This window comes from Rutilus rutilus (genome assembly GCF_951802725.1).
Source record: "Rutilus rutilus genome assembly, chromosome: 6".
NCBI lineage: Eukaryota > Metazoa > Chordata > Actinopteri > Cypriniformes > Leuciscidae > Rutilus > Rutilus rutilus.
In genome coordinates this window covers 25846507-25873074 of record NC_140214.1, presented here as the reverse complement: position 1 = coordinate 25873074, position 26568 = coordinate 25846507, and the positions used below count along the sequence as shown (strand labels likewise).

The 26568-nt window shown below is 39.9% G+C and overlaps 1 protein-coding gene across 2 annotated transcripts; it reads right to left on the bottom strand.

Annotated features, from left to right (window-relative positions):
- Nucleotides 1-544: 544 nt before the first annotated feature.
- zfyve9a (zinc finger, FYVE domain containing 9a) lies at nucleotides 545-25529 on the bottom strand. 2 transcript variants are annotated; one of them, XM_084410911.1, is made up of 19 exons: nucleotides 25128-25529; nucleotides 19755-19854; nucleotides 17922-18029; nucleotides 15489-16963; nucleotides 14228-14327; nucleotides 13694-13870; nucleotides 12545-12708; nucleotides 12254-12383; nucleotides 11912-12034; nucleotides 11454-11609; nucleotides 7976-8200; nucleotides 7325-7407; nucleotides 7111-7215; nucleotides 6515-6665; nucleotides 6127-6207; nucleotides 5271-5433; nucleotides 4586-4691; nucleotides 4179-4355; nucleotides 545-2525 (listed from the first exon to the last, which is right to left on the bottom strand). In XM_084410911.1, the coding sequence occupies exons 3-19, from the start codon at nucleotides 17989-17991 to the stop codon at nucleotides 2364-2366; spliced, it is 3648 nt and encodes a 1215-aa protein (XP_084267037.1). In that variant the 5' UTR covers nucleotides 17992-18029; nucleotides 19755-19854; nucleotides 25128-25529; the 3' UTR covers nucleotides 545-2363. The 2 variants fall into 2 exon arrangements, with proteins under 2 accessions (XP_084267037.1, XP_084267038.1); XM_084410912.1 differs by having other exon boundaries at nucleotides 12275-12383.
- Between the last annotated feature and the right edge of the window lie 1039 nt (nucleotides 25530-26568).

Genomic DNA, 26568 nt, shown 5'->3' with positions numbered 1-26568 from the left:
GAGTGAAAAATCAATACAAAAAGTTCATTAAAATAATAACTCCTGCTTATAAAGTAAAGGATTCTTCTATCTAATACCACATTACATCAATCAAAAAAAAATACAACAGGCTGAATTAGGGAATCTCCTGTTTATCTAAAGCAGGACTCCAGACTAACAAACGTGACTGGGAAGCTATTGGCTCCTAAAATGAAATTACTGAACCGATAAACTGAAACCGCTCGATAAAAATGGTTGTTTTGAAGCACTTCAAGTTCATAATTGAGAACTGACTTGCAGTTAAGTAAAACCTTTGCTAACTCTGCAACAGCTCTGAATGATTCACTGACAGAATCTGATTAAACATGCTAACTCTCAAATCCGTTCTCAAGAATCATTTGTGCGTGAATCACGGATCGTGCTTAGCAAACAACACTGACGTGCCCTCTTAAGTTGTAATTAGCTAACGGCACCTCACAAAATTCTATATAACGAAACAAAGCCCTAAACGGGACTTGGTGATGTGAAAAAACTTGAGATGGCAGGACATTTTATTTTATTTTTTGTGCGTTCTCTTGCAAAAGTACTGCGCTCCCCAAGAAACTTTGCATTCGTGCGCAAAGTGCTTGCATTCTCTCGCAAAAAGTATTGTGTTCACCCGGAAATCTTTGCATTCACTCGCATCACAAAAGCATTGAAATATAGTTTATAGTATACAAAAGTTGAGAGCATTCTTGGGGGGAACAAAAAAGTTTTGCAAGAGAATGCATAAACATTTAAAGATAATTACGTTTAGGGGCTCCGTACGAAACTGAGTAGCAAATTTGTATTTTGTCACATTTGCGATGATCCTAGAATCAGTCTGGAGCCCTGCTTAAAGCACATTGATAATGGTCTATAGAAGGACATAAAACATGATTAAAAAGTGCGGTCACATTTACAGTTTCGCAAGCAAAATCCAGCCATTTCTATAGGATTCCACGCAATCAGAATTTTGCGTGAGGGCCAAAGATTTCCCCACACGTTACTCACAGATTCAAGACAGTCAGACGGATTTACCATGATGTTGACCAACAGAAAGTTGCTTGGTTTGAAAGTTTTACGCGAGCTGTGCTTCATATAATACAACAATATTAAAAATAGACCTTGTTTGCTCGCGAAATCCCTCTAATGTGACCAGACCTTAACACAGTGAAAAACTAACAGAGTTAATGGCCCCAACCCAACTAACAGCTGAATTAAGGGCTTCCAAACCACATACCGAAATCCAAACTTTCCTCATTAATGAATATAGCATTCATCTCTGAATAATACTTAAATATCAGCACTCTCCTTCTATTTCCTAATGATGGCTTTATATCCCGTGCACTGCATTGCTATTCCTTACACAATCCTTTATATAATAAACATGTTAAAAACATTGGCGGAACACTAAATGAACATGGGCCACTAAAAAGGGTGAGAGAAGAGATGGGACAGGATGCTAAATGCAGCGGCCCAGAAAAATGGTAACATTTCATCCTCGATCACGGTCCAAACCAATGCAAAATAAAAGCTTTATCGGTCTGAGACCTTCAGTCATGTCAAAACCTACCATTATGTGGAACTTGAAGTTGTCGTTGAATTCCTGAAGGCCGCTTGAAATTATTGTTCGATCGTATTGTCTCATAATAATAATAATAAAGTCAGTGACAGAGGTCCTTTCTTGATACTTGTAACAGCAACTTAATCGTCAACATTCCTAATACTGTTCCACAATCTTTCCGCTACCATGCCAAGCAGTCCATCTCTGAGGAAGCTACATTGTTTTAGCTTTGGAGCAGTTTTATCTTACCCAAAAAAAAAAAAAAACAAGGTCCATATTCATGAAATAAAGCATCTGGTGATTCATAAAGCTTAGAGGCGAAACCGAAGCTCATTCTTCGTTTCTTATTGAGGCCCAGGCACTGTGCACCAGAAACAATTTCATACAACAAACCTTCCCTCTACAGTTCCTCTCTTGGACAACATCAACATCTGAACAGTCTCCATTAGGGCTGAGTGTGTAGAGCGCCCTCTTGTGTTTCAGGAGCTTAGTGTTGCTACAACGGTTCTGAAGAGATCGAATTCAGGGTCGCCACCCCTTTTGACTCAACAGGGCCAATGGTTTCCACAGTGGAGTTGAGAGGTGAGGAGAAAGGAAAGAGAGCACCACGTTCAGCGGGGCTGGGCAGAGGGCGTCCCAGTGGAGATGGTGCATAGGTGGTATGGAGGACGTGTTCCTACACAGCTTTCAGGCTCTTTGAAGTGCAAATGAGAGAGAGAGAGAAAGAGAGAGCGAGCGAGCGATGAGGGACTCGAGCTGGTGGGAGGCATGAGTCTGAGACTGGACGGATTCCCTCCTTTTAAGAGATGATCTCCAGGATGTAGAAGATGAGCTCCATCACCACAGGCCCCTCACTTAGCTGGCAGGCCCCACTGTGGATCACTGGGATGAGGGCGCTGTCTAGATCGCTCAGGTACTGGGGGAGCAGCGGCTGACCGTTACTGCCTGCTAGGTAGCCCACCTGTAAGACATTTCAGAGTTAGCCTGGAGGAGTCATCTTAACTTGACTGAGGCTACATTTACATTAGTCTTTTGATGAAATCGGAGAAATTTCTGTCCCTCCATTGACAGCTACGCAACTACCATTTTGACCCGTCAAAAAGTTCATAAAGAGATTGTAAAACTAATCCATATGAATTGGTTTAGTCCAAATTTTTTGAAGAGACACAATTACTTTATATGATGAACATATGGAATTTAGGTTTTTATTCACATTTAAACATTGATGCCTGCTTGATACCTGAGAGTGAGAGCAAACCTCTTTCTGAAGCTCAAACGTGCTGCGTAACACGAGAATGAACCTCATTGGTTCTCGCACATCAAGCGAACATGCTTGAGCTTCTGTTTATCACAACTAATGAATGTTTATATGTGAAAAAAGCCTAAATTAAATCTGTTCATCATATAAAGTGATCGTGTCTCTTCAGAAAATTTGGACTAAACCTCTCAAATCATATGGATTAGTTTTACGACCTCTTTATGAACTTTTTGACGGGTCAAAGTGGTGGTTGCGTAGCTGTGAACGAACATCTTACGAGTTTGGAACGACATGAGGGTGAGTAATTAAAGACATAATTTACATTTTTGGGTGAACTATCACTTGAAATCCTAATAAAAAGTTTTACTGAGATAATATCAAGAGACCAGACATAATAAAGTTCTCACACTATTTTTCTGGTCCAATCATTTTATTAGCAAAATATTCCACCACTTCTGTCCAGGTCACACTCAAAAGCCATTTCATGTATGGTCTAAAACGCAAGTGCGCTCATGCTTTTTTACAAGACTAAATTTTCTGTCATCTTTGCAGGAATGTAATATGAAGATTGTACAAAGTAACATTTATCTTTAGCAACACTGTGCAATTAGCCTGGTAATACCAAACTCTGCTACTTGGCTTTGCTTCGTAGACAGAGTCTGGCATGGCATAATTGAAAAGCGTTTTCTTTCTCGCGGGGGGCGCTTGTCGGAGGTTTAAAATCATTGGTTACCCGTAAGCCAATCACATAACGTTTGGTTATGGCGTGTGTTATGCGCATGCTCAGCCGCATCTAACTTCCACTGTAAACACATGTGTGATGCGAAAACAAAACTATCGAGCAAAATACCGGAGTGAACATCGCTGTGAACAACTTTTGCAGATTATGTGAAGTAAATCTACGCATCCACGGTACAGTCAACGTCTACGTCACGGCTCTCAGCCCGCCCTCTGTTCGTTGATTGGCCGGCTGTTTTCAGGCCGGGGAAAACGGAAAGCTATTACGCTTTCTCAGACTGAATACAGAAGCGAACTGAAATTGAGCGGAAGTAGGAAGTCTGACGTAGTCAGGCCACTGTGCAATAGCACATATATGTACAATATGCGTCACATGACTAAACATGCGTCATCATTTTCAAATATCTCAGCTTTTACAGTCCACACACTATAACACGAAAACTGTTCGTTTTTTTGTTTTTTATGTATCCACTTTGGAGAGTGTCTTAAAATTTTGCAGGACAAAAAATGGTCTAAGTGTGGACAGAAGGCCAAAACAGAGAGAAAAAGATAAAAATGTATCCAAATTAATGTAGATGTAGCCAGAAAGCAACAATTAAATGGAGCTATCATTGTAACCTGATCAGAGTCCAATGTAACCCTCAGGCCCAGTTTGGCCATCCCATCCTCTTTGAGAAGTTTGAGGTGAGGGCACAGGGCCATGCAGAAAGCCCTTGCCACGTTCTCTGTGAGTCTGCTGTGGTCTGCAGGATCGCTCAGGCCATTGGTCTGGTCCTCGCTCCGCAGGAAGAACACCTAAGCGAACAGCACAAATAATGTACAGTTAAATCATTTGACAAAAAAAAGTTACTAGAGTCCAAAACAACATTGGAGCCCACTGACTTTCATTGTATGGTCAAAAATGATTTTTCAAATATATCTTATTTTGTGTTTCAACAAAGAAAGCCTTACAGATTTGAAATGTCATTACAATAGAATTCATAACGTTAAATGAAGATAAATAATGACAAATGATGAATAAATACCTCTGTCCAACGGATGACTTTCCCATTGGCTTTATACTCTGAGCCATGGAAGATCTTAATGCTGGTGACTGACTCCATGGATTTCCCATCAATGGGACTGATCACTCTTATAACAAGAAAAGTACATAGGTGGGATGAGAATGATTTTTGGGATTAAATATTTTCCTTTGTAAACAGGGTTTTTGATGGGATATCCACAAAAGCAGCTAATGCTATACACACACACACACACACACACACACACACACACACACACACACACACTGATGAGTCAAAACATTATGACCAGTCACAGGGAAAGCGAATATTGTTAATCATCTACTGAAAAAGCCACATATCAAGGTCTGGGTAGATTAGATGGTAAGAAAACAATCAGTTCTCGGAATCAATGTGTTGGCTGCAGGAGAAATGGGCAGGAATAATGAACAAAGGCCAAATTGTTATGGCAAAGCAACTGGGTCAGTTGCTCCCGGTTAGCAGTGGTGAGAATTTACCAACAGTAGTCTGAGGAGAGACAAACCGGCGACAGGTATTGGGACACATGACCATTACACAAACAGGGACTTTAATGACATTGCATTCTAATTACATAGACATTAATATGGATTTTGTCCCCCCTTTGCAGATATGGAATGATGTCAGTGAACTTGTCAAGTGAACGAGCCAGTTTTAGTTGTCTGCTCACCCCTTGTTGACATTGTGGTCATCATCAACCCACTGGATATGGACGTGCTCCTGGTTCTCGTCTTGATCAGCTTTCCCACAGGCAATACTGAAATCTTTCATCTCTCTCAGGGCTTGCCGTAAGGCCTCCATCGTTTCAGCTGTTATCTGCACCATCACGCCATCTGGGGCACAAGCATTCAGTGTTACTACAGTGAGCACACAAATCTGCACTTTAAATTAGAATCAGGTGGTACAAAAAGTACAATTCAGCCTGGCTCTGTTGACCGTCACTGTTAACCCCTTACACCCTGAAGGCATTTTTAATGATTTCACGTAATTTCAAGTGGCATAGTTAAAAGTAATGGCTTATAACTCTACAAAAAAACAAGGTATCATCAAGTACATGGTCTCATTTGATAGAAATCCTTTCAAATTTTGAAAGAAATTGATTTTGGCATGTTCTCCTGCAAATGTTCTTATGTTACAACACTGCTGAGAAAACCCCAGACAAAGTGATGCTTTTAGTTGATTTATTTTGTTATTCAAGCTTGGCATGATGACTATTAGATAGTATATATGAGAGGTCGTAAAATCAAGTTTGGCCAAATTTTGAGCAATCAAAAGTTATGGGATTGGTTCCAGCATGGTAGCCTTTTTATCAAAAGTCCAAAAACCTCTCCAAACAAGTGATCTGAGTATTATACTGCTAAGTAGAAAGCACTTTAAATTAGAATCAAGTGGTAGAAAAAGTACAACTGACTGTCCCTGACTGGGACTGGGTCAAAAACATTAAAAGGGAGATTATGTCTAGTTTAGACATTGTCCAGGGGGATCAGATGTCCTACATTTAGAGAAAGAGGCTGCAAATGTTGTACCTTCCACAATGCTGGTCTTAGCTAAGTAGCCCGATGAAGCCTTTAAAGCCCCGCTGAACACAAAGAAGGAGGCACCAGTCACTAAAAGAGGGATAAAAGGAAATAATACATCAAAAACATACTTTCCTCATGCAATATTACTCATTCACTTTTAAAAGAAACAGAACTCTTTTTCAAAGTACTTTCATTAATCAACATATCATGATTAATTCGATGTCATCGTCATCTTTAAAAAAAAAAATCCATTACATTGCCGTACACTACCGTTCAAAAACATTATTTAGTAGTATTTTATATTTTTGAAAGAAGTCTCTTATGCTCACAAAGGCTGCATTTATTTAAAATCTTTGGGTGTGGATTTTTGCAAATGCAGGTAATCGTGCCGCACCTTTGCGAGGCTGGTGATGAATACTGATGGCCTGCGTCTGGTAGTTACCATCATCGTTCTGAACACAGACAAGATGGGAATCCGCCCGCTCGTTGAAGCATGCGCCCATCGCCAGCACATGCTCGTTGGACTTATTCATTGCCTTCATGAGCTGAGAAAGCCGAAAGATAACTTGTCATGACTTTCCAAAGTTATGCATAATCCGAAAACTTAATTACGTTTTTTAAGGGTTTATAAGTCCTAGATGAGTGAATGACAGCTTTTAAAGAAAGCAGAGAGTAAGACACAAGGCAGCCAAGGCTTTAAATAATCCCTGCTATGTCAAAGGTCTGCCACTACAAGTTCTGCTCCGTAAAACGCTTTTCAAACACAAGCTAAATACCAAAAGTCTCCAACTTTTGGTATTTAGGACACGGAGGACACAGAAGACAAGCTGTTGTCAATGCTTCAATTGTTTCATGGGACATTTGTCATGAATCTGCTACGCTCGCTGTTACTCATGCTGTTCCACATAAATTCCAAATACATTTTCCATGAACTCTATTGGAAATTTGTTGCCATACAACAACCAAAAAGAAGTTTGTTTATTCGTTCACCTCATTGTAACGGTTGCTCGGTATCTTGAGGCACGTCTTCCTCACTTCCATGTCCACCACCAGCCCCTTGACCACCGGCAATGTGTACTGGTAATTTCTGAAGTCCTGTAGATGTGGGAAAATTCAAACGCCATCAGACGACTTGACATGGGTTCATATTGACAGTCATGCAGAAGACTAAATGCAGAAGAAGAAGTTAAATAAGAATACTTACTGCCAGCAAGTTCATGATGGTATGACCAGTTTCTCCAAAAAGAGGTTTTCTAAAGCGAACACTAAACAGTGGGCAGGGGTAGACTGCAACACAAGTGTACGATAAGAACACGCCAGGCTACCACAACAAGTCACGCTATTTAAATCAGCAGCTCACAATAAGCTCCTTCACACTCCAAATGACTCAGAGGCCCCTTTTATGTAATACGGCAATTACTTTAATGTAAAATCGGGGGCCTGTGTGCTTACCAAGTCCTCACACACCCCGGTTAAACATGAGACTAGAACCGTACATGGTGCTTCTAAATGTGAGAATGCTTGCATGTCATGGATGAGGAATCATGAGTTGAGAAACACACTGATAATATATTCCATCTCCACAGGAGGCAGTGCTTACGAATTAGTGCAGAGAAAACTCTGCGTGAGAAGAGAGCACAGAAAAAGACATTTTCTGCATTGTGGTTTCCTAAACAGCTCATATACAGGCATCAGAAAGGGGCCTTGCATTCTCACGATTCTCTAAGTGTACACGTCTCCATGTCAAGAGGTCAAAGATACAATAAAAACGACAGGAACAATCCGGATCTTTCAACGTCCGATAAGGCTAGACCATTAAACAAGCCTCAAATTCAACATCAAACCACAAACTCACATCGGTATTCCGCCCCTAGTCGGAGCATGAGTCGGATGGGAAAGACCTTGGCCCAGGGGGTCTCCCACTTCTGCACCAGGATGCCAAAGAGGTAAGGCGGGTTAGGCAACGGCAGGTCCTGCAGGGTCTGGAAGCTGGGGCTGATGTAAAGGAAGCCGCCGTGCTCCTTGCTGCCCAGGAAGCTCTGAGTGAAGAAGGAGTGGCCCAGGTGACTTAACACATTTCCTGCACAGAAGGAAGTGTGGGATTAGATCAGGCTCAACCACTTTATTTTCATGCTTAAGCTATTTCTACTAAGATAAAAGGCGACGTTTAGATCGCTAAACACGTTTGCAGAAATGTAAATACCATAAACAATAACACTAATGCTGGGTAATATTTTATTTTACAGTGTCTTTGTTACAGGTGTTACATGTAGTTAGTTACTATAGTAATAGCTATAAATTATCCATAATTGTAATTAACCCTAAACCAAACCCTCATCCTAACCTTAACCATATAGTAAGTACATGAGGTTCATTATTATTACTCGGTACTTAAATGTGTAATTACACTGTAACACGGACACCTTAAAATAAAGTGTAACCCAATGTTGTTCAAAAATGTATAAATGTAATATGTTAGAGCTGTTGTAGTCTAATGTTATTGTATCAAAAAGTAGAAATAAAATATAATTAAAAATATAATTAACAGACAATAATATCTACCCAGAGAGCAGTGCAAAGAAAATGGGGAGAAAAACAAAAATACATTCAAGATGGTGGACAAACTGTAATGAAATGACAATTATTAAAGGTCCCATTCCATGGATTATTTTTATTATTTTATAATGTTTCCAGGGGTGCCCTTATAATGTTAGTATGTTTTTTAGATCAAAAATTGTTATAATTTAGAAATAAAAGGCATATTTCCTAGCCTGATTTCATTCCCTGGTTTGAACACTCTGTTTGAAGGGGCGTGTCTGCTGTGAGACTTCAGTGTAAACGCCCTCTGCTGTGATTGGCTGACATGCTTGCATATGAAATATCTGGCATTACATGTGGAACTATCTGGAAAACTTTTACTATTACAGCTATTATACGTTTTTACTATTACAGCTATCTGGATTAACGAATCGTGAGAAGTTTTTTAAGTATTTAGATCTATTACCATCACATAAAAGGTTGCAGTGATGAGCACTGAGCAGATGACAGTCTGTTGATCGCGTGAAAGATCTTATCATTGCAACGCAGTTTCTGCACTCACTAATGATTTCACCAATGCAAACATGAGGCATATAAATACAGTAAGAGCTTCGCTGTGCAGTGTAACAGCGTCATTGATTTCATAACGAGTTTTGGCAAGTGTCTAGATAAACTCGCGCTGTGTGATTGATAGCTTGGGCGATTGGAAAGGGATTGTTCTTTGATCGCTTTCTGTATATTAATCACAGTTTAAGTAAGATTATTTTCATCCTACTAAGAGAAACGAACGATTTGAAGAGTGATCGCTACTTCCATATTAAATCACTACTTACCGCTTGCTGGAATATAGTTGAAATAGTCCCCGTCGTCAGTATGAAACGCTGAGAGAAGTCTGCTTGATATTATTCCAGGTTAGAAAAACAGTCCGTGGTGAAATGGACAGAGCAAACTTACAACTTCGAATTAAACTTTTGCGGTATCCGATTATAGATAAACATCAACCACGTCTGTTGACATTTCGCCATCAATACGCCTGTGTTCCTGTGGGCGGAGGTTACGGTTCTAGTGACATCATTAAAGCAGGATGAAGAGGGGTGTAGTCCAATCCAGCCGTTTTTTGTAGTCAACTTCTGTTAAATAAAATATCTCGCTTGGCATTGAACTTTGAGCTTTATAATTTTACAGATATTATTTATACTCTAACAACAACATTACACACTAACTAAAGTTTGAAACATGGGATCACATAGAACGGGACCTTTAATATATTTTATTCAATAAAAGAATAGTTGCACCTAATTACAAATAGGCAGTCAATATTTGTATGCTTATTAGTGTATCATGAACAATGTCATTAGCTCAGCAACATGTGCTAATCTAGTACTACATTTTTGTGGCATTCAGAACTGCTGCCTGTGTTAAGGTCTAGTCACATTAGAAAAACTTCTGAGAAATTTCACAGTCAAAAATGCTCCATTGTCAATCGTGCAGCGATGTATGAAGCACAGCTCACACAAACATGTTTCAATTAGTCAAAGCTGCAAATTCACATGACCAATTTGAGCCTGATGCGGAATCAGTGTGGGAAACGAAATTTCTGATTGCATGGATTCCTGTTTAAAATGAAACCACGAAACCATGAAAATTTGCAGAACAATGGCATATAAGACTTCACATTTATGAAGCTTACTAGGTTTTAGAACAGTACTACTGACTACAGCTCATAAAGTTTCACTTCAAAAGGACAAAAAAAGCTCACAAGACTTTCTCAACATTAGTCATTATAGGGGCTTTCACACCGGAGGAACCTTTTCATAGTTCCTAGAACTATTGGCGGAAGTACCCGTTTTCTGGGATGTTCGCACCGCAGGAACTAAGAACAATTTTAGTTCTAGGAACTCCTTTTGGAGGAACTAATTTAGCTCCTACTTCAGAGTAGGGTCTAAACTAGCACTATAGAAACTACCAGTGACGTTAGTGTACGCTGATCGGCCGAACACACGCGAAACACCAGCACCCGCCATTTTTGAAGCTGTGTTAACACACAGATTATAGCCTATATGTTTACTCCACAAACTAACTCTGCGACCATGGAAAAAAGTGATAGATGGACCTCTTAACCTTTACGCTGAGGTGAACATCCAACGCTACTTTGAAGGGACCAAGAGAAACATGAATATGCATTTCTGCTCAGCTAGCAACACTGGACATCAACCACACGGCATACGCTGACACCTTTTCATATACTGTCTACTTTCTATGTATAACAGTTATATCTAATAACGTATTAGACAGGACTGTTAAGACAGATCGTTAAACTAATGAACATGGAGAATGCGAGCACTGTGTGGCTCTGGCTGGCATTCTCAGCGCCGTCAAAATAAAGGTGGCTAGTTCCTAGAATTACCCGGTGCGAAAGTCCCTTATGTAAGCTGATGGACACTGAATCTGGCCAGTCAGATAACATTCTTTCACTGAACACGTCTGAATTGGTCACCACACTTCTGGCACACATCCTACATTAGGCTAACAGGGAATGCTTTCAGAGTAAGAAGATAAGGGAACTGTTTTGAGGCTGAACCTACTGACCTGAAGTACGACTGGGTGACAAGGATTGTGTCTGGAAAACAATTTCTGCTGAAGTGGATCCTCAATGCCATTGGGGCCAGCAGCCTAATTTTACCTTTAAGGGCCTCCTGGCAGAAAGGTCTAATTTTATCTATGTAGGCCGCGCTCTCATTTTGTCTGGATCAGTTTACCAGTACGGGCCCCCTGGTGGAGGCGTATCAGTTTACCTGCGAGAGCCTCCCGATACAGCTGGATGAAGTGGTTGAAGACGTCCTTGGGAATGGTTTTCTCATCAGGGAGGCACTGCAGTAGCAATACAACCTCTGCCTGGCCCACGGCATGCATACCCTTTGTTGTCATATACCAGCACTTCCTATTTACATCTTCACACAAAGATGGCACAAATGACTGTTATGGCTCATGGGAATCGCCTTCTATTTCAAAAACATGCTGTTCTTTTTAACTTTCCTAAAAGAATTAACAAAAATATATCACGGTTTCCAAAAAAACATTAAGCAGGACAAGCGTTTTCAACATTGCTAATAATGAGAAATGTCTACTGGGCCAAACATGCCCATAGCTGATGAAACACACATGACTGAGAATCCCCCCCCAAAATCACTCCATTAGCATTAATACTAAATCTAAACCATAGTAAATATCTAGCGAGGAATAGCTCACTTACAATTGACCAGTTTGACCATGGCCAGTAGGTTGGCATTGAGGACAAACACAAGGGGATCAGGGCCGCCCTCCTCAAGCTGCTGCATCAGCACAATCTCAGCAGGTCTTTCCTCCACAGCATAGTCTGCAGACAAGGCAAACAGTATCATTACTGTAACTAGCAACAGACTGATCCATGACACTTTCCTCTCATGGTACCACCCAGATGAGGAACCAACCCAAAGAAAGCCCTCCCTTAGCATGAGTGGTGGAGACAGAAGCAGAAACACAGATACATGCACACGGACATAAACAAACAAGCACCAATAGTGGAGACAACTGAATGGTGAGGATGGGCAAGCACCTGTGATGTGGCCTCCCGTACCTCCTTTAATGCCTGTGGAGATGAGGATGGGAGGAAGTCCGTCCTCTGGGATCAGACTGAGAGAGCTGCCCACAGGGCTGGCGGTCGGGGCTCCAGTGGCACGGGCCGTCTACAGCAGCGGAAAAAACACAAATTTATGACTGCAACATAACATGACTGTCTCAGGATAAGCACAACGATCGGAAATGAGCCTATGCCTGAAAAAAACTCCATATTAGAGATGCATTGAAACAGTTTATCGAACTTGAATGGAACAAAGTAAATTGTCACCTCAGAAGCATTGGCTCCTGAGGATTTGTTTGAGTATTGGGGCGCTGCCACAGGCTGTGAGGGGTTGGGGTTTGCCGGCGGCCCTTTAGAAGAGTCTGTAGCTTCCCCGTTGGGTAGAATACCGTCAGCAAACCAAACCCTTCTTTGCTCTCGAGGAAGAGAACCTGGAAGTACATGCACACGGTGAGGCTTAAGAACAGCTAACTCTGGACTTTAAATGATAAACAGCCTGAAAAGCAGTGTTCAAATCCAGAGTAGAGTTAAAGGGAACCGTAACATATAAGAACAAACAAAAAATGGTGAAATTGAAATTGATTTGCTGTGACGGAAGGTTCTATGCACCTGTAAAGTGCTCAAGATATTATGTTATCTCTGTGTTAATGGGAGAGTTCACATAAAAAATTTTATTCTGTCCTCATTTACTCACACTCATGTTGTTTCAAATCTGTTCTGTGAAACACAAAATAAGATATTTGAAGAATATTGGTAACTAGGGGTGTCGCATTATACTGGTATTGACGATAACCATGATATAAAAAAAAAAAAAAATTATTGCTAGGTGGCAGTAGTGCACAATAAAACAAAAAAAGGAAGACAAGCACGCAATGTGAAGCTACTACTGCTGAACAAAATCATGTCGGAGGAGATTATTGTTATTGTGAACTCCTTTGGCCACTATCTTCATGCAGTAAAAACCTGATATCAAGACAACCCTAAAGAGTTAAGTTCAACAAAATAAAGAAATTTATGCAGATTTGGGACAACATGAGGGTGAGTCAATGATGACAGAAGTTTAGGAAATGACAGCAGCACGATTAGGTTTGGGCAGTGATTCCTAATCCTGGTCCTGGAGTACCACAACATTGCACATTTTAGATGTCTCCCTAATCAAACACACCTGATTCAACTCATCAGCTCCAATACCATCAAATATGTGCAGTGTTGGAGGCACTCCAGGAGCAGGGCTGGGAACCACTGGGTTAGTGTAAGTGAAACTCCCACCAAACAGACCTAGAATGAAGTTTAGGGGTTGGGGACCCCCAAAGAGCCCTGACACAATTTGAACACTGCTGAAAAGTAAAAAAAAAAAAAAATCCACAATCCACAAATCAACAACGTTTTACCTTGCCAATATCCTACAGACTTTACCTTCAGACCCTGGTTGTTTAAGGACACCAACAGGCACCATGACGGTTGGTGGTGGGGTGCTGAGTGCTCCTGATGCCTGGGCTTGCTGCAGAGGAGGAATTGTGGAGCAGTACTCAGCTGGGTTGTTGGGATTTGGGCTCTGGTTGCAACCACCTCCCATGTTCTCCCATGCTTGAGCTAATGAGTGAGTTCAAAGGATCTGGTTATACACATAGTAAAACCCTAATTTCAAGTGTTAACTGGTTAATTTCTGCATAAAGCTACTTGGAAACAATGTTATTCTGTTCTTTATAATCCTTAAAGACTCGGAAAATATCAAAACCTCTCTCCGACCTACATAAAACACAGGCTTCAATTGAACTCTGAAAAATTGACCATAAAGATTATGTATTAATGAAAACTACAGTACATTAGTACCATTTTTTTTAAAGGGTATAATTTAACCAGAACTCAAACTAGGAAAATTTGAGGTCAAAAACTCCCAGTCTATAGAGGGAAATTTATAACTTTTCCTATGAGTTTCATATCACTCACCATTCATGATTGCACGGTGGCAGGTAACACAAACCCTGGCTTCTTTCCTGTCCATGTACATCAGTCTGCTTTTCAGACTACAACAAGCAGCACAGAACACCTGGCCAGACACACATCACAAAAACATTTGCTTTGTAAAAAACAATCCATACCGAAAATTATACATAATAAATGAGACATAATAAAACAATGCCATGGAAAGAAACCATATGAACCAGACCAGCCATGACTCATGAACCAGTTCTCAGGACATGGTCTAGAACACATCACAGTTCTGTCAGATTAAACCATTTTGCACCACAGCTACATTTCATTTTCAGTTCTTTTCAGTTGTTCTTTCCAGCCCATATCTGTGAAAATGTCATCAACGATGCAGCAGTTTATCACCAAGGGAAATTAAGACATTATTCCAGCAGTCTTGCAGTTATTTATGAGTGCTGCATAGACAAACATTTCTCCCTGAAGGAATTTGACAGCTTCACAGGTTTAGAGCTGCCCGACAATTACCCATTCTTCTTTGAAATTCTGCTCTCTCATTGTAAGCCAGTGTCCCACTAGCTGACTCAGAACAGCTTGATTCTGATCAAAGATGTCACACCCACCGACTACTTTTCCTTAATTTCAACCTCTTCTTTCGAGGGTCTGTCGCATTTACTGATTATGAATGGAAGAGGGGTGTGACAAATAAAACAAATGAAGCTTATGGATAAAAATTGGCTCAAACTCTAGTGGATGCCAGCCTTAGAGTGTTATGGCTATCAAAACATTATGTTAAATAGTTACAACATCATGAGACAAAGTAAAAACAGATTGGTCTGCAGGAGGTGAGACAAACTTGTATTCTCTGCCTGAGCTTCCAACTTGTTAGAAGCCAATATTAAATTGATTTTTAATTTCTGAAGAATGCTGCTTGCACATGCAAAACTCACCTCCACAATGCAAGGATGTTGTGTCCTGTTGTCAGCACTGTGCAATGCGGTTATTAAAGTGTAATGAGAGGTTTTTAAACATGTTGCTATGTGGTTGCTAGGGAATTTTTATTAGCAACCAAAAATTTAAACTGAAAAAGATCCAAGTTAAAAGAGCCAAAGTTTAACATAAACCTGATTGCTTAGAAAAGTAACATCACACCCATTCTCAAAAACCAGCATGATTTAATATACCACAAACAAGTTATAGCCTGTTAGTTAAATACTTGGATTAAGGATTTAAATAATGTAAAAAAAAAATACACCACTCACTAATGAACAAAATGCTTTACCTTGCCACATGCCCGACAGTGATGTCTTCTTTTAGTGAACGTGAACTTGACCTCGCACTTCATGCAAATGGGTGCTTGGGAGTCAGGAACCCAAACAGGAGCCACTTCCCCCAAGGAGCTAAAGGGTTTCTTAGAGAAGGCTCCCTGTTGGCCTGCCTGGAGATCATTGTCTGGACTCTCAGATGGGATGAGTACGCCAGAAGAGCAATCTCCATGCTCTCCATTCATTCGAACAACCCCAGACTCGGTTACTCCACTCGACGTCTCAAGGCCTCCTGTCATACTCTGTGGCTCCAGGTTCTTGTTCTTGCCAGTAGAGCCAAATTCATTCTTAACTTGACTCGAGAGAGGCTGGGGAATCTGCAGCTTCAGACTGACTGGCTGTTTTGGGCGGGCACCACCGTAGGGAACACTGACAGGTTGCAGCCGGCTGTTGTTGAGTTTGCCTGTTCTGCCAGATTCCAGTCCTCGAACTGGATCACAACACTCTTGTTTGCTCTCCTCCATTTCTTTTTCCTCCGTCACAGAGTCCTCCTTTGAAGGGACCGCTGGCTGGCTGTGTGCATCTCCATCAAAGTCCGCAATCAGACCATTGGACAGGGACTTCTCCGCCCCTGATGATTCAGAGTCTCTGTGAATCTCTTTGTGGTCATTCTCTATTGTTTTCTCTTTCTCTTCCTGATTTAACACCAAAGTATCTTTCCCTGTACTTTCATTCTCAACCAGTCCACCATTCTGAAAAGCACCCTCATGATTCTCCCTCTCAAAATCCAGTTCTCCGCCACCATTCACCGAACTGTGCAATACTGCTTCCCCTTTCTGGGGATGACTTCCTTCTGGAAATACCAGATTACAGTCCCTCATTCTGACCTCAAGGACAGGTGAACCAGCTTCAGGCTTGATTGCCTCCATCTTAACACCATTCTTTAAAACAGGTGGTCTATTCCCAGGTTCATCAAGACCAGCACCACTTCCCTCATCGGTACCATTCTGCTCCGTCTTAAGCTCACAGGGACCAGTATCGTTAACACTTTGCTGATCTGTAACAGCTTGACTTGTCTCATCATCATTGGCCAGAAGGACGTCAGACCAGCCACTATGATCAGGACTAGCTGGAAACCCGTTTTCCAGCACCATGCTGTTGGAGGCCGGCAAGTCTGCCAACTGCCCGTCAGTGCTCACCAGCTTGCCAATGTTGGGCTGGGGCAGAGGGGGACTATGAACATCTGCCGGCCGTTCTTCGCTCCTGCCCTCTGGCTGTTGCTCCAGCCCCTGTTTCCCCTCCAACCTGGTGACCTCAGCCAAAGAGGGGCCATCTGACATCTGGGCATCCAGAAGCGGCTTGAAGCCGATAGGGCTGTCCCTTGGGCTGAGGTCAGAGTGGGTCAGTGCTGGATTCAGGGAAAGGAGGTGTGATGGCGGAGCCAGAATCTGAGTCCACTTGGCATCAGAGAGAGTCGGCGTGTCCGTTTCATCTAAAAGGATGAAAAAAGAGCTCATTAGCTTCCTTTTTGAGAAGATTGAAACAAACAGATAAATTGAGAAATTAGGTCAGGCTAGATTGGAAAATGTTGAGGAAGTGGGCCAATCTGGTCATTGCCTTGGGATCCATCTGTCAAACTGACACATCAATGCTTTGGAATGTGGGCAGGCATTCCCTTTCTCTTACATACATCCAAGCGTGATCAAGCAGACACATACTCGCATTGCTCTCCTTCACTATTCAGCTTTGTTCTGGGGCCGTTTAATAGTTTAAAGTCTCCTTTCACCCCATTAATCTGTCAAGATTAGTGTCGGAGAAGGGATATACATTCATTCCACCGTTCAATGGCTTCACTGAGAGGGTGGCTGTGTGTGAGCCAAGTTTGTGTGGCTTTTAATGTTCTTTGTGACATACAGGACAAAGCAATCAATAAATTCCAATGTCAATTTTATGTGGCTGTGCACCAGGAGCTGTTGTCCACATGTTCCAGAACAGTGATCAAAATAATACTAATTGCAATTTCCTGCTATAACTCAAAACGCACATACAAGCTTAACCTTGTAAATTACATGTGCTTGACTGTGTGACACCAATTAAACAGTGTTCAGGAAAATCAGGGAGAGGCAGAAGTCCTGAGGGGAAATGCTAATTCAGTTGACCCCATTTACACCACAGACTGCTGCCACCAGCACAGTTACCTGCTTGTGCTAGCCATGCTGTGAGCAGCTCGACAGTGCCAAACATTTGTTCTATTTATATCAGCACCTGTGTTACTCTGCGTTCAGTTCACTGTGCTCTAATTCACCTGACGAAGTGGCTTATCTGAAGATAATGTAAACGTGCCGAGATTGAGAATTTCTTTTGTTCTGTTGTACGGCCTCAGAACATCTATGACTGTCAGAGCTCCTGCTTTATTCTTTCAAAGTTTTGTAAGTTAGCAGTTCTCTTACCTTCATTCTGTTCAAACTCATCCAGCACCTTGTCCAGGTTAAAGGCCTCAGCCTGGAAGTAATTCTCCATGGGTCAAGAAACTCCACCCTGCCAAGTGATGTGTGAACCTGAAAGGGAAGTTGCCTTTTTTGTAAGCACATAAATACAATATTTTCCACATGCACAGGAACACAGAATGCTAACAAATGAAAACCTTTTAAAAGTACAGTGAACTGTGAAAGTCTTCCAGAGTCTGGTTGAAGATCTGATTTATTAAAAAGTTGTATTTTGTGATGCTCTATAAAATGTCATGAAAATGTCAATGATTCACAATATATTGGCACCATATAATTTAAAGGCTGAGACAGATGATTTTATGTAACTGATGATTAATGTTTGGATTGGTGGTTGATAGGGGTGTGACGAGATCTTGTGCCACGAGATATCACGAGAATAAAATGTGACGATTTCTCGTTGAGTGAAAAGCCGTCTCGTGATATCGCCTGGACGGGGTGTGAGGGTGAAATTAGCATAGAATATGCCACCATTCACATTTCATGCTTCCACTGTCGTTTTGCTGATTTTATAAATATAAAAACCATTGTAAACTATTATAAATGTCTACTCTGCTCATCCAGCACGAGTCACACAGTGCAGCAGGAATCACAGTTCACTGATCGCGTGACGATGGCGGATGATTCGATGCGCAGCAGAGCCTAAGCGTCTAATAAATGTCTTACCTTGTAGAGAATTTGCGCTCAGCATAGCCGCTCCCTATACACAGAGTACGTGCGATCGCGAATTTGAAAGTGAAAGTAAAACATAAGCTCCCTGATGCGCACAAAATAGCCCGTCTCCCACTATCAAACCTATCTATGGACTGTGTAGTTGTGGCTCTGGTCTCTGTTTTGGCCTCTGTTTGCTCTTCGAATACTGAGAGAGTACTTTGATTATGGTTGCACTTGTACTTATTGTTTGCACTTAATAAGACTAAGAAAAAACTGTTATTTATACTGTTTTTATTTCTATGTTAAATTTGTGGAAAGGAGTTCAATTAGGAGGTCACATACACAACCTCAATCAGAAGTTCTGGAAGCTCATTATTCATGTACAGTAAGGTCTGAAGAGACTCGTGTTAAACCATACAGGAGAGAAGCCAGTTTGTTTTCTCCTTCGGTTGAGTTTGTGGCAAAATCTTTTACAGTGCTTGTATATTGTTGTCTTTCAATGCATTTGATAATTCATACTCATAAAGTAGAACTGATATGACATTCATTACAAGATTATTAGTTAAAACATGTCAAAATGCACCTGCAGACTATTTTTCCAGTCATGACTTGTCATTGAGGATTTCTATACAATATAGTGCAAAAATCTTGTCTCGTCTCGTTCTTGTGAACCCAATCTCATGTCTCGTCTCGTCACACCCCTAGTGGTTGATGGGTTTTTTTCACTATTTATTGGCTGATATTAAATATTTACTTAAATTTAAAATTAAATCTTCACCTATTTTAACACTTGGATTACCTTTGCCATCATCTTTTACTAACTTAGGGATAGCAACAGATCATGGCAATATATTTACCCTATAAAGATCCCTCTCTCTTAAGAGATATTTGCACTTTTTTCCCCTTATTTAGCAGGCACTTTTGTCCAAAGCTACTTAGAAATGAGGAATACAACAAGCGATTCATCATAGAGCACAAGACTGAGTTAGTTGCTGTGCACATGAAATGATAGCAGAGTAGCGTGGGTGTATGAAAATAAGTTCATAAACTATAAATGTAACTTCGAAACAATCAGTAAACTCAGATCACATTCAAGAAACATACAAGAATAATAATAATTCTCACCTGCCCAGAGGTCCTCTTCAGTAACTGCAGGTCAATCTACACAAAGGCTCCTGATAGAGCCTTTGTCTCATCCAGTCTCACACACATTGGACAGCCAAACCTGAAACAGAACAGGATGATAAGATTTCACTAATGACATAAAAACTCTACTGGTTTGAATTCTCCCTGTTGTGTCTGCTTCAGCCATTTGCTAAATGGATGCCTTATGTTGATACCCTTAACCAGTTAACCTAATATTGTTAAAATTAGAGCATTTCAACTTCCAGTATAATTTGCTGAGCTTTGAAGATGGACAAAATCAGGAGCACGAAGTTGCGGCTGCCTCTGTTACGTTGCAGTGGATAGGCCGTCACTGTCATAGTGGGTAACGGTGAAGGCCGGTCTCACATTAGAATGAGTGTGCTGAGGATTACGACAGAGAAAAGATATTCCACCAAGCAGAGGGCTCTGAAAGTAGCAGACTAGACACATTTTACACTTAGTTAAAGATGCATGCTTTGCCACACTGTCAGCACAAAGCTAAGACGACACGAAGGAAGGGAATAAGAAACACCAGTCACGCAAACTGCTTAAGTGAGGTTGGGGAACAGGACCCCTGATTATGCATTTGCTCTCTTTTCTGCTGTGTTAGAATAGCATATGATATTGCTTTAGACCAGAAAACATTATTAAAGAAAATGGTAATAAAGAGGAAAGTAACTATAAAAGAAAGTAGTGTTGTTGTCACGGTACCAAAATGTCAGTATTCGGTACCAATACCAGTGAAAATAGTAATGATGCTGAAAATTCAGTTTTACCAACAGAGAAATAAATTGCATTTTAAAATATATTCAAATAGAAAACAGTTATTTTAAATTGTAAAAATATTTCACAATATTACTGTTTTTGCTGTATTTTGGATCAAATAAATGAAGCCTTGGTGAGCAGAAGAGTCTTCTTTTAAAACGTTAAACAAATCTTACCGTTCTAATAATTTTGGCCACCACTGTACAAACTACACGATATCATGCACGATATCATGCAATATTTTAAAGCCAGCCAAACAAACTCTTCACATCAGGAGTAAAATCCCCAAAGCCTCTACAACCGACTATATGGGTTGTGCTTGTACAAATGCAAGTCTTTAATTACAATCTGCAACCGTTGCTATAGATAACTGGCAGTGCAGAAACAAACCCTTTAAAAAACAAAGTTTCCATTAAACCGCACTGTGACTCCACCCTTGCTGAAATACAAAGAGCTTTGTTTTCACACTCACAGCTAATTGTCAACGTTCAAGGAGCACTGCATAATCCACTATAGACTGAATGTATAGTGCACACAGTTAAACTTTAAAGCAACTATAAACATAAAAAATGTATTTGGAGACAAGCTGGTTGCGACCAAGAAACCAGGGGCCATGCCTGATCAAGATTTAATTACTTGGTAGATTCTCTAAATAATACATGCACAGTCAGAGTCATCTAGAGGTGTTGTATTTTTCACCTGTAAACTGAGTAATATGATATTAAATCCAGACATTTAAAGCAATTTGCAATCCTTTTGGAATTGCCAAATAGAGGAATAACATCTAAGCAACATGTGGCTCCACTGATATAACTTTTTCATTTATGCATTTAGTACATTTAGTAAGCATTTAGTTTTTGAAAACAGAAATAGGTTCACATCAGAAATAAAGTGTTGTTACATAACTAAGCCGTTAGGAGAGAGACCCAACATATCCCACACTTTCTTACACAGTTTTGTAGGTCTTGCTCTTCATGCAGGCCTCGACATTAAGCCTTGTCATGTGCTTACAATTTATGTGTAAACAATTTACTCTGAAGCAATATTTTCATCAGTGTTCTGTCAGCTTTACTTAAATCTGCATATGTTTGACATTTACCCCTGGGCGTTATTTTTCCTTTATAAAGGCCCATTTTTTAACCTTATTAAATGTATGTGCCATCTTTCATGTCAAATTCTTGCATTTAATCAATAAATTAAATTATAATAATAAGACACTATAGGGCTGTTACCATAAAATAAAATAATCTACACTGCAAAATTACAACTGCAATAAATAATGTCATGTTTTAAATACATTTTTGAATATACAAATCATAAGAAATGTTGGAAAAAAATGCAATTCAACTTTTAAATATGAAACTAAACCACCAGTAGGTGGCAGCAAGTCATTTAATGAATGAGTCATTGAGTCATTCATTCAACCAATTCATTCAAAATGCTAAATCCTTCAGTAACAAAACACCGCTGAGTGTTGCTTTGAGAATGCGCAATAGGCTAGTTCTGCTGTTTGTGATCTTTGTTTGGTGAAATAGAACAAAAACAGTCAACATTGTGTCTGAAATGTAAGTAACTAAGTAATATAAAATCATTGTAACATTTGCAATCATGATAATATTCGGCAAAATAGCTCCCTTGGTCGTGTTATAGCCTACTCAACATTTCGAAATTCGAAGTACCATTATAACCAGTAGATGGTGACAGAGCTGCACTTTTTGAGTTATTAGCCATTTCCACTATATGGAAAAAGTAGGAAGTCACAAAGTCTCCTGAAAAACAAAAACTATCCTTCAAATTGTGACTGAACAAAGACAACAAGCAAAGACGCTTCTTTTATAATCACTGAAGCTGTCGGTCAGTTCAGTATGATACTATAAGAGAATAATGGTACATTTAATAATAGTATAATATTTAAATTTTCCCTATAAAAATGATTTTTTTTTGCACATTACTGTCGTTAATAAAAGTTTATTTTATCTGCATTCTCAATTCAAGCTCAGAACTATTTAAATGACGTTTAACGAGACAGACATTATTTTTTATTCATCAAGTTTTTGTCACCATTTATGAACTAGCTTACACAATTAGGCAATATACACAATAGCTTACGTTATATCTTAAGGTTGTCTTTTAGTTGAAAACATTAAACAATATGTGTAAACCAAAAAATATAAAAGAACAAAAGCCTTTAAGCTCAAACAGCGCAAACGGGAAAGGGCTAATAAAGCAGACTGCACCAATTATCGTATAGGTTTAACTTTAAGAACAGAAAACACAAAGTGCTTTTAGAAACTTCGCCAAGCACACCGTTATCTTTGTGTCACTGCACCGTATGTCAGTGAAGCACGTTTTCTCACCTGAGCATGTGGATATTATTGTTTTTCTCAACATGAACATGTGAAACAATATAAACACGATAACCATATGCTGACTCGAGTACATTCATTTTCTTATTAAGCTATCGTATTGTGCAATTGTATTTATTTATAGTAAAAAACAATGTATTTAGGCTACTGTTTTTCATAAGAAAATACTATAAAAGCCATCTAGAACTATAACTTCACATTTTATCATGGTAGTGAGGAGCTATATGTGTGTGTGGTTTTACCTATGGTTATCCTGATATAAATAGCCTACATGATACTATAGACGGCCAATGGTCAATTTTAATGAAAGTGGAATCAAAATCTCTAAAATTCAAACGATACTCAAACCTACTCGCGAGCGCCCCCTTTTGTGGTCTCTCAATGTGCGTATATCGCAGCAGACTTCTACCACAGTCAAAGCAGCAGTACGTCGCACAAGTGCAGACTCATAGGAAGACCGAGATTGTTTAGGGTGCTATTTGGGAGTTGGGCCTAAAAGGTATTTTACTTGCTACAAAAGTATAAACCATCAATCAGAGGGCAAAAGGCGCATAGAATATTGTTTTCAACAGGGTTTTCAGCAAAGTTTGGATCATGTTAATAATTTAGAGGCCTTAAAATTTCACATCACGATACTGAAGGCTTCTTGGGTTTAAACATGCAATATTACCACATTACACATCAGCACTCCCTGCATTCCCAGTAAAATCTATTCTCACAAGTAACCACTAAAATTTTAAGTGTCGTGTGACTAGTTCAGTTTGGACTTGATCACTTTTGCAAGACTCTGGAATGTTGAGATATCTCACTGTAGATTTTACTCACTTTCTTCCTGTTATTGTTTACTGTGCAAAGCATTTTTCTGCAGCACACCGTGCCGCTAAGACTGTTGACGTGAAGCTCGGTTTCATTGCTTCCACACTCCAGGCATGGTTTCGCTGTCACTTTCTTGCTACTGACTGCTGTGGCATTTCACCCATGCTTTGCTTATCAGTCATCCTGAACATAAAAGCTGCATGAAGCTCCAAAAGCTAGGGAAAACTAGAGCTCACAGCTGCCATAGTGTCTCTCACAATTTGAACATCACAGTAGAGGTTTCTACTTTCTACTACAGGATTTTACTTTCATCTAGCTCTTAAAGAAGAAGAATGAAACAGCATTGGAACTAGCCTTTGTTCCCACATCAGTGTCATATTTATAAGAAAGGGCATTAGAAGTAGCTCAGATGTCTAGGACAGCAGGGCCAACTACAGGACTATCTGTTGCTGAAGGAAGCAGGAATCTGTCAACCTGTCACTGGATTTCAAAAGCTTCCACTGCTTAATTTCCTCTCTTCCCAAGTGCATCTCAAACAAGTGTTTAAGTCACACATTAGAAAGCTGAATGAGTAACTTTAACTTCTGCATTGCAAGTGTTGATTCACTCTGCAAAGCAAGAACCAAACCCTTGATGACTGTATACTCCCGCCCTACCACGAAAAAAAGTCAAATCTCCACATAAACGATTTTTAGTATGATGGGTTGGGTTCTTGACAGTTGGCCATGCTAAACTATATTCCCAAAGCATCCCGAAACAGACACAAGTCGTTGGTATAAAGCCTGTGGTTGATTACTACAATAGTTAACACTTTATAAAAACTTTTAACTGCTTATCACTCAGTTAAGTGTCATATAATCTATATTAGAGAGGGTTAGAAGTGTTGATTCATGTAACGTTATTCGTTTTTGCAATACCACCTCAGTAGATAAGCAGTATATATGTATTACTTATGTTAATGTTAATTGTTATAAAGTGTTACCTCATTAATAATTACTCGAAAGCTCCTCACTACCGTAATATGATATTATTAAACCAAACAACAGTCGCATGTAGCCTATAACAGAGTATTGAAGTTCATTCTGCAGTCTCTAAAGACTCTATTATCGTTAGCTAACTAACACTAGCCTGTCAAATAATGCATGCGTTTACTTACCAGTTATTTTTTACACGCTTCACAAGCAGTCAGAGGCTAATCGTAGTGATTTAAATGTGAACACATTAGATAAAAATGCGCGAGTCTAAATGGCAAGAAACACGCGTTAAAGAGTCAGTTTACATCTCGTAAATGATCCGTCTTCAATCTCCTAAGTAGTATTAAATGCTGCATTCGTTGGGTTTCTACAGTAAACACACCACAGATGTCATAAGCGAATAACAGTTTGTGGGTTAATCGTTTACTCACCGGTGGAATCCCCATCATCATCATCATCATTATCATCATCTTCACGCACGATTCAGCCATGTAACTCCACGGGTACAATCCAACACACTTCGCGTCACATAAAGCCAGCGATAATGTCTTTGACATCTGCAGGAAATCTCCAGGAACAGCTAGGCCATTTTCCTGTGCTCCACAGAAGTGTAGGAAGAAGTAGTTTGCGCGACAGCTCTCGTATATCCCTCCCCCAAAGGTTTAGTGGAGAAGGTTACTACGAACTGCAGCAAGGGTGTGACATTTTGGCTCAAGCTACGCTGAAGTGGCGTGAGATTCCCACGCTAGCAACTTACAGTTGAGCCAAGATGGCGTCTGTTTCGTAACCTTGTGTGCAAAGCGTTTCACAGCGGGTGACACCACCGTGCCTCTGGATTCAGACTAGAGGGAACATTACCGCGGGGCGGCACCCGAGTCCGAGTGACGTCGTTACAACGCAACAATGTATCATATTTAGGGATCAAATTCTTCTTCTTATGTAGGTAACGTTACTGTATGCATCTTGTGAAACTGGACAGTGTGCGTATTTAAGGACACATTTGTTTGATTGATTTTAGATTTCACTTTCATACATTTTAATCATACATTTAACTGATTCAGTAGTTGCTGCAAATGTGTCTTTGTAGTTAAAATTCCTGAATTAATATCTGAACATTTCTCCGTCATTTGCAGTTGTACGGTTTATTTTATTTTATTGTCCCACTTTGTTTTTATATTAGTAGGCTATTTTAAGCTTCAAGAGCTGATTGAATTGGTCATTTAAAATCCTGAATATTCTGGAGAAAAATAAATAAATAAATTGCACTTGCTGGTTGCTGCCATTTTGCTACTGGCATATGCCACCAGTTTATCAATATTCAAACATGTGGGCTCAAGCATTTAGTTCTCAAATATAAACCTATATAATTTCTTTTAAAAAAGTCTTATAGGCCTATAGAAAGGATAGTAGGCTACAAAGTGGCCTGAAAGGCAGGGTTTATCAACAGCGTTATTTCCTTTATACAAAAGTGAAACAAGGCCTAATGCAAATATTAAACGTGACAGCAATGTCAAAAGAAAAACATTGTAGCCTATCTCTGTGGTGAAGAAAAACATCCCTACCCTTAGATAATCCTACTGTAATGTGGAAGACTTGACTCATTGATATTATAATAGGCTATAATAATAATAATAGTAATTAGATTCATTGATTGGACGCTCCAGGAAGGTTACCAAGCAACGTCAACTTAAAACTATTAATATTCATGAGTTATAAACATTCGTTTCATTTCCCCTGGTTTCACTCGCTGATTAAAGTGCGACACCAAGTGTTCATTGCGATAAGCTGCATGCTGCATAAGATTTTTTCAGTCAAATGTATATTAAGCATATATTTATGCCTTTGTTAGCCTACTATCTATCATTTTTAAAC

Coding starts and splice junctions, on each gene's coding strand:
- zfyve9a (XM_084410911.1), bottom strand. CDS start 17,991: ATGGAGAATTACTTCCAGGCTGAGGCCTTTAACCTGGACAAGGTGCTG. Junction 7,408..7,975: donor ACTAGGGGCGGAATACCGAT/GTGAGTTTGTGG, acceptor CTTGTGTTGCAG/TCTACCCCTGCCCACTGTTT. Junction 5,434..6,126: donor TAAGACCAGCATTGTGGAAG/GTACAACATTTG, acceptor CTTGTGCCCCAG/ATGGCGTGATGGTGCAGATA.